At 40.0% G+C, this 12,500-nt stretch overlaps 2 protein-coding genes across 7 annotated transcripts in view; one reads left to right on the top strand and one right to left on the bottom strand.

Annotated features, from left to right (window-relative positions):
* Nucleotides 1-6,731, bottom strand: part of LOC108410745 — a 16,726-nt gene extending 9,995 nt beyond the window's left edge. Inside the window, exons 1-8 of the mRNA XM_037540447.1 lie at nucleotides 6,527-6,731; nucleotides 3,783-3,886; nucleotides 3,164-3,240; nucleotides 2,909-3,046; nucleotides 913-984; nucleotides 388-459; nucleotides 211-246; nucleotides 16-90 (exon numbers count right to left, since the gene is read on the bottom strand). Coding sequence (XP_037396344.1) covers nucleotides 16-90; nucleotides 211-246; nucleotides 388-459; nucleotides 913-984; nucleotides 2,909-3,046; nucleotides 3,164-3,208 — 438 coding nt within the window. The 5' untranslated portion in view covers nucleotides 3,209-3,240; nucleotides 3,783-3,886; nucleotides 6,527-6,731. The remainder of the gene's footprint in view (nucleotides 1-15; nucleotides 91-210; nucleotides 247-387; nucleotides 460-912; nucleotides 985-2,908; nucleotides 3,047-3,163; nucleotides 3,241-3,782; nucleotides 3,887-6,526) is intronic.
* tcp11l1 (t-complex 11, testis-specific-like 1) overlaps nucleotides 1-12,500 on the top strand; it is a 350,112-nt gene that overhangs the window by 327,170 nt on the left and 10,442 nt on the right. For 2 of the 6 annotated variants that reach the window (XM_037540451.1, XM_037540452.1), the window contains exons 5-7: nucleotides 10,928-11,114; nucleotides 11,296-11,428; nucleotides 11,533-11,653. In XM_037540451.1, coding sequence (XP_037396348.1) covers nucleotides 10,961-11,114; nucleotides 11,296-11,428; nucleotides 11,533-11,653 — 408 coding nt within the window. In that variant the 5' untranslated portion in view covers nucleotides 10,928-10,960. Of the gene's footprint in view, nucleotides 1-8,385; nucleotides 8,498-8,870; nucleotides 8,967-9,400; nucleotides 9,544-10,927; nucleotides 11,115-11,295; nucleotides 11,429-11,532; nucleotides 11,654-12,500 lie in introns of those variants that run through there. The other 4 variants (XM_037540453.1, XM_017681989.2, XM_017681988.2 and 1 more) reach the window with 4 other exon arrangements.

Genomic DNA, 12,500 nt, shown 5'->3' with positions numbered 1-12,500 from the left:
AGAGGGCAGGTTTACCTGCAGCAGCTTCAGTTCTTCTTTCAGACTGGTGATCTCTTTGTCCTTCAATTCAGCACTCAGCTGGTGCTTCCCCTTTCACGTTAATTAGCATATCATTAGTCACATTAGAGATCATTTGCATATTACAATAGTTGAGCGATTAAATAAAACATTAGTGCAGCATTAGAGAGAAAAAAAAACACATATATCTACCTTCTCTCCCTCAATTCCTCTGACCTGAGCCTGAAACTTAACACAGAAATGGAATATTTCACATATTATTATGGGTTGGGTTTGCAAAACTAACAAAGGTTGACTTTAAATATGTCCACATTTGTCATAAGCATCATATGCGAATCATATGTGAAGTTATTTTGGACCTTTACCTACCTGCTTTTTAACAGCTGCAAGTGATTCTGAATGTTGTCTTGACATCCTGTCAACCTGACTTTGTAAAGACTCCTGAACATTTGCACAAATTTTCAAAGAATATCTAAACGTTAGTCGAGCAATGTTTTTTATATTTACATTTTACATTTACAGCATTTAGCAGACGCTCTTATCCAGAGAGACTTACAAGAAGAGCTTTGTCTGTCTAGAGAAGGTATTTTTTGCTAGTTACCAGTAGGTTAGAGAAAAAGACAGTCCTGAGCTCAGATACTGCTAAAAATAAAAGTCACTGTAGATACAGAGAGAAAAGGAGCAGAGACGAACACAGAACTCAGTATACAGTAAGAACAGAATACAGTAAGCTACAATACACAGTGCAATACAGTAAAATACAATATATAAGTGCAGCACAATATATTGCAAACATTACTTAATTCAATGCTTTAAGTTTGCATTATTGCAATTTTATGCAACGCTTTAAATTTGTGTATTTTAATACATACAGACTATTGCCAAGTTACCCACCTTCTGCCACTCCAGTTCTTGCTTCTCCAGTACAAGTTTACAAATTTGAGCCTCATGCCGAACTTCAGAATCCTGAATGGAAATTATGCAGAAACCGATATTTGGAATTAATGACCTCCGGCAAAGTGTAAAGACTAAAAGTGTTTATGAATAACATTCAAAATTTTAGACGAAACTACACACAAGCCCCATCCTAAATAAAAACATAAATAAATAAATAAATATCTGAAAGAAAAAGCTATACACAAATCACATTTTAATGACTCACGCAGCATGTTTGGGAAATCACTGGTGCATTGAAGAGAAGATATTAGCACAAAGCCTTCCTTGTCCTCCTTCAGTAAAGGTAAAAGTGAATGGCTTCTTACGAAGGGACTTTTTATATGTATGTAGGAGTTTATTTATATTTCCCATTAAACTGTGCTACCAGCATAGCACACTCGAAAATGCACACTAGATAAAGCTGTTAACTGTTGGCAAAGAGACAATAAATTCAATAGAGATTTTGCCCACCAAAGAGGACATTAAAGTTGGTAATCCATGTAAATTTTAAAGGACAGAAGCTTTGCCAGCCGAAAATGCCTCAAGGAGAATAAAGTCGGACACTTCAGAACAAAAATGTATCATTATAATTACTAATAAATAAATAAATTCTAAATATGACGTGGTATTACCATAGATGATTAAAATCCCACGTTTTAGATCATTCATTTTAACTTTTTTTTTTCTTATACTTGTACCCTAAACAGGACTGTCAGAATCACTGAACTCAGGCATTCTAACAGAACCTAGGCTTTACTTTTATAATGGACAGTATACTGAAAGATGCATGATGGTATGCAGCTGAGTACTACAAACCTGACAGCGCGCACTCCAGTTTAACCTTCAGCCCAATAAACTAGAGAACTACAAAGTGTTAGTTTAATGGCATGCCTGAGGATCAGACTGATTTAATGTCTTTGTTCCCCACCAGCATGATAATAACAATAAAAGAAGGGTGATCCAATACTTTAGTTTTGGTCCTACAACCTTTGCGTGTCCAGTGTCAGGTTTTAAGTGCTTGCTTGAGGGAAACGGTTTACAAGCACAGAGACGTGAATTTGTCGGGTCCTGCTTGCATGACCCCATCCTGATGTAAATGCATCTACAGCTGGCTCTATTCCAAATGGCCAAAAAACTGCTGCTAGCTGCCTCATCCAAAAACCCATAATACTCCCCCCACGAAATTACACTTCTCAGTTCTTCTTCACTTAACTGAATAGAGCTGTTATATCAAAGACGCACAACCTAAAGACATGAGAACATCTGCTACTTTGGGGTCACCTTCCTATATCTTTTTTTATATCATTTATATCTTCGCATCTCTATATATGAGCAAAGATTAAAAACCTAATGTAGATGTTAAGCGTGGTATACTCTGATTACTTTATTTGCACAGTTTCTGTTGTAAAATTTTCAGTATCACTGTTAATTTCTTGATCCTTTCAGTTTCTAACATTTCTGTGAAATTTGTGGATAAAAATAACAATAATGGTATATTTCTGAAAGCTTCCACCAGAGTTCAAATATCTATTTTTACATTAAAAATGAAAGTAAAAGTAAAAGTAAACCTCAAAATGTAAAGCTTTTAACAATTATAAAACAGAACAATAATGAATGCTACAATCTGTCACCTTGTTATTTGTGGATGTCCTAAAGGGCCATTGATTTCTTTTATTTCCATGACATTATCACAACAACGTAGATAACTTAAGATCCAAAGAAAACACTCTTTTTACTGTGATAATTGTCCGTTATCATGGAGTAAAAAAGCATGCAAATCCATGGACCTTAATTAATCATTTGAAGTTCAATTAAATTTTGACTTTAAGGCAGCCAAACATACTTTTCCAAGTTAAAACACAGCATTAATTCTTTTTACAGTGCGATAAACACTGCCCGCAGCTTTGTGTCAATCATGAATTGAGATGATTATAATGCACACTGTGATCATTACCCTGTGGATATGCAATTCCTCCACTGCCTCGAGGAGACTGGTCTTAAACTCCAAAAGCTGTACTGAAATGATTCCACTGTCAGGTTCGTGAAAACTTTCTGATGACCTCAGTTCACGATCAACACCTTCTTCCGCAGTCTGAAGGAAGACGAACACGAAAGACAGCATGATAGGAAGAGGGGTCATAATCACATTTTGCTATTTTAATTTACAGTATATATATTCCTGTTCTGCCTGAGGAACATTTCTACATACCACAGACTCAAGATGCTGGGCTTCAATATCACTGATCGGCTCCATGTGGCAGTGAACATACAGTTTAATCAGATCACCTGTAAAATTACAGACCGGAAATACATAAAATACAGCTTTTTTTTAAAGTCTCTAAATAACCCATCACCATACAGTAGAATGAACGCAGCCTCCGCACCAATTTGGATTAACTGAAACTCTCTAACCCATCAAGGTAAAAATGATGCCAGGCCAAGAACATAATAGAGGTCAGGGCTATAAAACTGAATGGACAGATTGCACTGTCATTGAGCTGGAATTATATAAGTTATTTAATTTGACCTGCACTTGGTCCTCTGTCTCCCCACTGTACCTGACTTCAGAAGTGGGAGGTCTTCACTTTGCCAGAGAGGCTTTTGTCCATTTAGCTGTTGCTGTTATCAATCATGTGCAGGAATTAAATGATCCTGTTAGAATTTGCTACTATCACAGATGACCTGGGGGGCCAATGTCTTTATTTGCTTCTTCACTGATTCACTTCAACAGATATTAAACAATTTTATAAGCCATGAAAAGTAAAATTAAAAGGACACCATCCATAAAATCTGATAATTCCCTGCCTACAGCATGAAGTCTGTATTACCTCCTGTGAACTATTTCATAACGGGTGGTGTAATGAAGAAGGCTGTGGTCAGGACTTCTGGTAGCTGAGAGCAGAATGGAAGTCTTTAAGAGTGCATCCGTGACCTGTAAGTTGATGCAACACCAGTTTAGTACTTTATATGTTAAAGCCAATTTAAGCCATTGACCCCTCTAATACACGACTACTACTCTAGAACAAACTAGTGTAGCCTAGAGACCAAAGACTTTGTTCACTCCCATAGATAACATCTTAACTGCACATGAATTTTTTTGGCAAAATGAAATTTATTTGGTAAACTAAAAAAAAAGAAAAAGGTCATTTATAAGTTAAGTTATACTTTATTAATCCCACAAACAGGGAAATTCCACCTCTGCATTTAACCCATCCGTGCAGTGAAACACCACATACATGCACTGTAGTGAGCACACAGACTAGGGGGCAGTGAGCACACTTGCCCGGAGCAGTGGGCAGCCCTATCCACGGCGCCCGAGGAGCAACTGGCGGTTAGGTGCCTCGCTCAAGGGCACTTCAGTCATGGACCGTCGGCCGAGGGGATTGAACCGGCAAAAGCAATTTTCTAAGGGCAATTCTTTGCCTTCACTGTCTGAAATTCAAGAGGGCTTTACATACAAAACAGGGGCCCTTAAAGAAAAACAAAATAACATTTCCATCCGAGGGGAATTCAAATCCGAGCTATTTTTTAAATGTTCTGCATAAATCAATTGTTAAGATGTAAACAAAGTCATTCAGAATGGTTCAAAATGTGTAGAGAAACGTATTGAGTCAGAATCGTTCACAGTGGTGGTGATAGGAACCAGACGTCTGAAGAATTTAATGACTCTAAAAGCTCTCGCAAAGGAAGAACGTTACACTTTTAAAAATCTGTTAATAGTGGATTGACCGGAATTAACTTCGTTTGGATAGTAAATAAAAGGGCTATATTTGTGTCACAAATCCCTGTGACGTCTGCAACGCAAACATCACGGCCACTTCAAAGAAATCCGAGTCGTTTTTGACTCGGTACAATGAACCATTTTGCATCAAAACACATCAGATGTGAACAACTCAATTATGCTGAAATTCTCAAAGACTAAAGGGGGCAAGAACATTTGGGGGCTTTTTGGTGGCTAAGTGACCCCAAGATATAAATACATATATATAAATATATGTATAATGTATGTATTATGTATAATATTATGTATAATATATGTATTATGTATAATATATGTATATATGTATAATATATGTATTATAAATAAATACATATAAATATATGTATAATGTAGATATTAGTTCAGAAAACCTGGATTAGCATTAGAGACGAATATGTAAATTATTTTGAACAGGGTTAGAAATGCATAGCTGGCAACCTAAATATGATAGGAAGTATTTCTAAATGCATAGAAATGTTCAGGGTTGGACATTTTTGGCACAACAGCCCAGTGTCGCCTAAACTCTTTCAGAGCACTAAAAATACATCTTTAAATATCAGTTTAAAATCAGTTTAAAGCAGGTTATCTGCAAGTATCTGCTGAGAGTGATATGACGGTGGCATGATTGTGCGTCCCTACTATCTTCTAAACTAATAAGGCTACTTATTGTAAAATACTACACTTCATTTCATCTCTAAAATGCTTTAAAATACAGTTTTAGGAGGAAAGAAAATATTTTTTTACTCTGATAACGCTTGGGATGTATTCACAAAGCATTTTTGGACCGGTGGTTTTTGGCGAAATAGTAAAAAAAAAAGTCAAATAACTGTACAAAACTGATCTGAGATCTATTTTGAGACCATTTTTAAATACCACTCATCTAGATATCTTTGACAACAGCACTAAAATTTAGTTTATTATCCAATAAAATGCCATATTTAGTCAAAAAATGGTCTGAAGATGACAAACAACGTTTTACTCCATATACTAGGCTAATAATGCCTAATAATAACTCAGTCCTTGCGATGTAAACACACAATCTTCAAAATGATTTGATGTGAACTTACAGAAACTTAAAGGAACTTACAGACTACAGAGATTACTTTACAGTGGTGGCGATAGGAACCAGGAGTCACGACATCTAAAACATAAACACCACTTTATTTAAAATCCAAAACCAGTGAACCGGCACACATCTTCTGTGTTTTTATATGCAATGTTGATGATGGTAAAATAGTCATGAACCTGTAAAAAAAAGGTTTTTTGGAGACTGTTTTGCATTACAGCACCCTGCATGTGCCTCTCCACCAAGAACAGATTAAAAATAGATGGATAGAAAACATTTTGAGACAAAGCTTTACCACAACACTATCATTAAGCAATGTGTCAGACATCAGGCAGCATTTATCACCTAATAAAGGTCTGAGAGGGAACTTTCCCAGGTAGGTTAACGTTGTTAAACTCTTTAAGACGTCTGGTTCCTACCACCACCACTGTGAACAATTCTGACTTTCTCCAATTCTCCAAATTTCTCTAGAACGGAGCGTTTCGCACCAAACCACTCTGAATAACTTTGTTTACATCTCGACTATTTTGATATTTAGAAGTTTTGAACATTGAGTTGAGTTCCCCTTTAAATAAAACTCGGGGGTTTTGATGTTCAGCCAGGTTTAGATTTGGTTCAGGGAAGCTCATAGATGGAGCCTTGAGCTAAAGCCAAGTGGTCTCCACCTCACATTTATGAACATGACTGTACAAGCTCTGACGATAAAATCCTGAAATGTGATGAAGCTTTAGCTTCAGTTAACTTACCAAGTATTGAAATTAATTTGCAGAAGACCTGAGGAGTTAGCTTAGCATAGTCAACGCCAACTTAACCAGCTTTACATCTCACAAGGCGAGCCTTCCTGCGGTTATTCTGTGTTAACATAAACACATTTTAATCACATTACACAGTTATAAGCTGTTTTACCATCTTATAAGGTAAGATATCTTTGTAAAATGGCTATAAATATAACGTTTGAATTACTTTCCTCAGAAAGTATTTAACCGCAGTGTTTCAGGCGCGAGCTAGAAATTCGCGGGTTTGAGCTCAAATCCGACGCGCTCTGGTATTTCCACCCGTATTCCGACAAGCCCCGCCCACTGATGCCCGAATCTGGATTTTCGGGAATCGACTCCGACTCTCACTCTAGACTCCTGCCGCTGGAATCAATAGAGTCGACTCCAAGACACCTGATGAAGGGATACAGCATATACAGTATTAAACCTCTAATATCTTAATACTTTACCCACTTTTGGGCAGTTACAGGTCTAATATGACGAGAATTTGTAGATTATACCAAGTAGCATCAGTTATCTTGGACGAATGATTACAGCTGATTCATTTTTCAACTCATTTTACCATCGGAATTCACATAAAACACATTTTACACGACGAGGCTGCTGAATTCAATGGTGATATGCAAAGAAAATAATTACTCTAGTTATGATTTTATGAGAATAAACCAGTATCAGCCAGTTAACCACATTCTGGAGCAGCCGAATGACATCTTGATCCTCTTTCCACGAGGCTGAATTTGAAATTTCTGTTTGAAATTTTTCAGTATTTTTTTTTATACGGTTTTAAAGTCTTGGTCGTTGCATCCATTAGTCATGAAGAAAACGAAGTTTGTTTTTAAGTAGCAGAGTTGGAGTGCAGAGCGGTACAAACACACGGACCACGGTTTGTCATAAACCTGCTAAACAAACTCGCGTTGCTCAAACTGAACTTCCTCAGAAGGCATACAAGAAGAGTCGATTCCACACATTTCAGAGTCACTAGCCAAGAGTGGGCCCTGACTTCCAGACGTGCTGGAGTCGAGGAATCGACTCCTTTGGAATCGACTCCCCATCGCTAGTCCCGCCTCCTGCGTTCTGAGTGGCCAGTTCAAACTCCAACGTAATTTCTAATGTAAACATAGAATCATATAAAATATAGAATTCCAAATTACATATTAAAAGCTACTTGTTCGAAATGACAATTGCTCTGTATATTCTATCTCACTGTTTTTCAGTCCTTGTGCTGGAGGCCCACTGCCCTGTGCTTTTTACTGCTCCCTATGCTCCCAACACACATAATCCAACTAATCAGCTCGTTAACAGCCCAATATTGCGTTAAGGTGGCCACGTTAAAGCAGGTGGGCAGTGGGTCAGCAAAGCCACGTCTGAGAAACACCTGCTCTAGCTGGCTTTCCCCACCGAAACGGACGGCTTGAATAGAATCGGTTCACTGGTCCAAGGCTGAATCTCAATTGTCTATCTTGCTCCATACATAGTGCACTATATCAGTTAGGGAATTGTAGCTTCCACATGTAAACAGTGACTTATATGTCCGTTAGCGGAGTGTTCACTCGTGTTGGAATCCCAATTGGCTCGGTGTTAAACATTCAGTTTGATTGCAGGAGCCAGTGATTTAACACCTACGCGCACTACGTAGGGAATAGGCAGTCATTTGCGACGCAGCCTTCATCGCTCGAAAACTCGAAAACTAGTCCGCCGGTCTAGAGCGCTCAGGCCACGCCTCGCTGCGGTCGAACTGACTTGTAGTCGTTCAAACCCGTATGCAGTCCCCTGATTGGACAGCTGAGAAGTCGTTCACTCCACTTGCAGCATCCAACGGCAGAAAACGGTGGAAGTACAGCTGATCCGGCTGGAAGCGCCTCTGCCGGGAGACTCGGCTCTTCTCAAAAACAACCCTGCTCCAGAAATGCGGGCTTTGCTGACACCCAGTGTCTGAAAACAGTAAGACCATTTCAGCTTTTGCCACGACGATTGCCACTGTCCACTGCTTTTACGCGCTCGATTCCCTTTTTTGGAGGGGTTGGCCGACCGTTTTCCTGTGGAACATGTTAGTTACGAGCTGCGTCTCAATCCAGAAAACAACGCAAACCACGGAGCCTCATAATAAAACACCAGCATGATAACAATGATTAAGAGATGACGTCACCAGTCCGCCCCCCCATCAGCTGTAACGTTGCGCTGACCAAATGTTGAAAACGTTTTTTTTTCCACCTAAACTACTCACGTTAACGCCAAATGCCATTCACAGTTTATTTATAACACAGACTAATTATAGACGTACAGGCCCAATCACATGACCTATTTTAAAAGCTGAGCTGGCCGAGTCCAGACTCGCCTCTCGCACTGCTGAAGTTAACCTGCCGCCCAGTTTGTGAGCTTTGCATCATTGTGCATCCGATCAGAAAGAAAGGTACAGTAGATTTTACCCAGATAACAAGTTTTTGCGTAAAAGTGCACTCATCATTTGCACGTTAAAAATGCACATCTAATGAAATGCAAAGGCAAGGTGTAAACTCTTCTCTTTCATCAGAATTAGGTTCTCTTTTTTTGGAAAGTGCGTTCTTCTTAAATGTTTCATGGTTTTTAACCACTAAGTTGCTGTATTGTTGTTTGCATCTTTTAAGCGGCGTGTTTACGTCGTTAACACTGCGCTACCCAATGAGCACCGCGGTGTGGAAAAAGACCGTTGGGGGGGAGGCGCAAAGCCGCTGACTAAAAACCAGCGTGGCATTATGGGGAATGTAGTTTTCCCCCGCCCTCTCGCTGCTTACGCGCCAGCCTTTCTGTAACGTCAAAAAACTACAACTGGGCTTTAGCGGGGTGTTACTTCCGTAAATAGACGCAGCGAGTTGTGTATCAGATTCACCGAGACGCCAAAGAAGCCAGCGGTAGGTTTAGCCAGGCTAGATTACTTTTATTATTATCCTACAAGTGGCTCCGTCCCGATCGCAGAGAGTCGTCTGTTCAGTCCATCGTGTGTAAGTCAGGTAAGCAGGTCGTGCGGTGTGTAGCTGTGTGTTGAATGAATGGAGAAATGTAAGCTGAGTTAGTTCGGCAGTGGCTGAACTCGAAAACAAACCCCTTTAATAAGGGCTCCTGAGCTGGACAGCTAAGCTGACTCGCCAACAGGGGTTAGGACGGGGTTCGCCGGACCCTCTGGGTCAAAATCAGGACAAACTAAGCCAGGCCATGTGCAGCTATCGGGAGGCTTGTGAAGGCTGGTTATCCGCTCTGTGTTTACGTTGTCTACACGTACGCGCATCTACAGTAAGTCAGGCGGATTCCTCGACCTAACTTCTCGGGTAGAGAAGTTAACCTTAATTTAACAATTTCTGTAGTTATGCCTGATCTGTAGACCTTAATAGATCAAGCATCCCCCCAAAACCAACGTCTTTGTTTGCTTGTTTGGTTTCTTTCTTTCCTTGTTTTTGTTTCAATTCAACTTTATTGTCATTATAGTATAGAGGGTAGTACAGTGTAACGAAACACTATGGGGCCACTTTTCCAGTGCAGTAATAAAAGATGCATAGAAAACAGGGCAAAGACCGAAGACAGTAAAGGACAGACAAAGTGTGTGGTCAGTAGGTTCAGGTGTTGAACATAGACAGGATGTGCGTAGGCAAGTGTTACAGTTGCACTGGACATATAGACAGTTAGTGCACGGTCAGATATTCAAGTGTATCAGGTAATTAGACAGAACTATAGTTCTACATATTGGAACTACAGTAAAATTGTGTGGGGAAAATTTGCCTTTTTTTTTTCTCAGTAAAACATGTAGTTCAGAACTGACTGTAGATTAGATGTTTATGCAAGCAGGACGCACAGGGTTTGGTGAAGACAGCCTGAACTTCATGACCCCCCTGAACCCAAGCATGGGAAGTTCTTGCTGGAAGTCCTGGGAAGTCAGATTAGTGCCGTGTAATAAGGTTTATATTTTAAGACTCACAAAATATCTACTCTCCCTGTTAAGTGAGGAGCTGCCAAAACCGTTACCGTTACATTTGATTTTTTACAAGGTTGGGATACTGTAGTGGTTAACACCCCTGCCTTCTATGCTGTAGACTGGGGTTCAATCCCCACCTGGGCAAACACCCTACACTATACCAATAAGAGTCCTTGGGCAAGACGCCTAACACCACCTTGGCCTCCCTGTGTAAAATGATCAAATTGTTAGTCGCTCTGGATAAGAGCATCAGCCAAATGCAGTAAATGTAAATGTATTTGTCGTTTGTTCAAAAATGGTCTGTCAAATAAGTAAAGTACATCTACACTTATACAACGAGTATCGTCCTTTCTCTCAAAGTAAAGGTTATGAAGATAAAGGTGACTTGACTTCTGGTTGAATTTGATGATTTGGTTCTCGGTAAACAGATCTTTCTCCAGGTCGTAGCTGGCTTGTGGAGGATGCCCAAGGAACCCAGTGAATCATCCAGTGAGGCGAGCAAGAAGATGGACGGTAAAGGGTCAGAGGATTCCGAAGGTCAGACGGAGGCGTCAGAAGAGATGCTGCGTAAAAGAATCAGAACGAACACGCCGAGCCCTCATCGAACCCCGCAGTGTAAGGCGCTCGCTCACATGTGATGTCGTGTCGGTGTTTCTCCACCGCTTCGCTTGTTTATGCTCTGCTCGCCGGCTGATTTTTAAGCCCTTTGTAAAGTGTGTCAGTTGTGTTGGACCCTAAAATGTGGAATGCAGGGTTCAGTTGTAGACCTATAGATGTATATTCTGCTCCTACACAGCAAGCCCACCCAAGGCTGTGTCGATGGAAGAGCTGATGGAGACTGCTAAAGGAGTGACTAACATGGCGCTGGCTCATGAGATTGTAGTAAATGGTGGTTTTCAAGTTAAAGCCCCTGAGCCAGCCGAGGGAAGGTAAAGCTCTTGAGACGGTTACGATTTTTTTGCATAGTTCGTAAAGATGTTCAAATGTGTCTCTAGGTAGTGTTTGATTTTCTGTTTGTGCTACATTTCTGCAGTTTAGAGAAACGGGTTAAGGAAATTATGCACAAAGCGTTCTGGGATTCTCTTGAGGCACAGCTGAACGATGACCCACCAGTCTATGACCATGCCATCAAACTGGTTGGGGAAATTAAGGAGGTAAGACTTGTAGAAGAAAAGCTACTGCGAAAAAGTCAGTAACCACCAATTTATGTCATTTCCACTCAAATCAGCAATTAAGTACAAGACATGCCTTTATAGAAGATATTTCTAAGAAGGTTTGATGTAAGATAACCCACTTGCATAAGGAAGGAAGAAAAATCGAAGGAAAGTAATTGATTAAACAGACAACTGGAGTTCAAAAAAGGATTAAAAGCTGCAAAGAGAATGGAACGCCTAACAATCGCGCAGGTTGTTGGCCTGGTAGACCACCAAAACTGCCCCCATCAGATTAACAGCTCTTAAAGCTTTCATCTCTGAGAGAGAGGAGAAGATCAAGCTGCTTCAGATCTGAAAACATCCACAGGTGTTTCTGTCCATCCTTCCACTGTGAGAAGACCAGCGCTGTGGGTCTGAAAGGATGTGTAGCTGATCAAGAAGAACCTCAGTGAGAAAAGGAAATAGACAAAAATGGGGAACTTTTCCAGGCCAATCAAAGACGCTGCTAGTGTTCTCAGAGCAATGGACTTGAGTGCAGATATCAAAATCTAGTATTTCTGTGATTACTTTGTGAGAAGGTGAAGATGCTTCTAGGACTGAACTGTGGAGGTTTGGAAAATTGAAAGCCAGTCTCCTGACCACTACAGGTGGACACATTAATTACTGAGAGGTTTGGTATTAAACTTAGTTTCCGGGGCTTCTAACAGCCCCGTTTTGCTTTTTTCCTGATGCTGCAAAATGAAATACTTGTGCTTAGTGACCCTTTTGACTAAATGAAGAGTGGGCTCTAACTTTTGTGCACTACTGTTAAATTAGGATTAAGAGACCCTTATTAGTCCCACAGTGG

Source organism: Pygocentrus nattereri, chromosome 8 (assembly GCF_015220715.1).
Source record: "Pygocentrus nattereri isolate fPygNat1 chromosome 8, fPygNat1.pri, whole genome shotgun sequence".
In the NCBI taxonomy this organism is placed as follows: domain Eukaryota; kingdom Metazoa; phylum Chordata; class Actinopteri; order Characiformes; family Serrasalmidae; genus Pygocentrus; species Pygocentrus nattereri.
The sequence above is the reverse complement of the archived record's forward strand: the minus strand, read 5'-3'. Positions and strand labels throughout refer to the sequence as shown.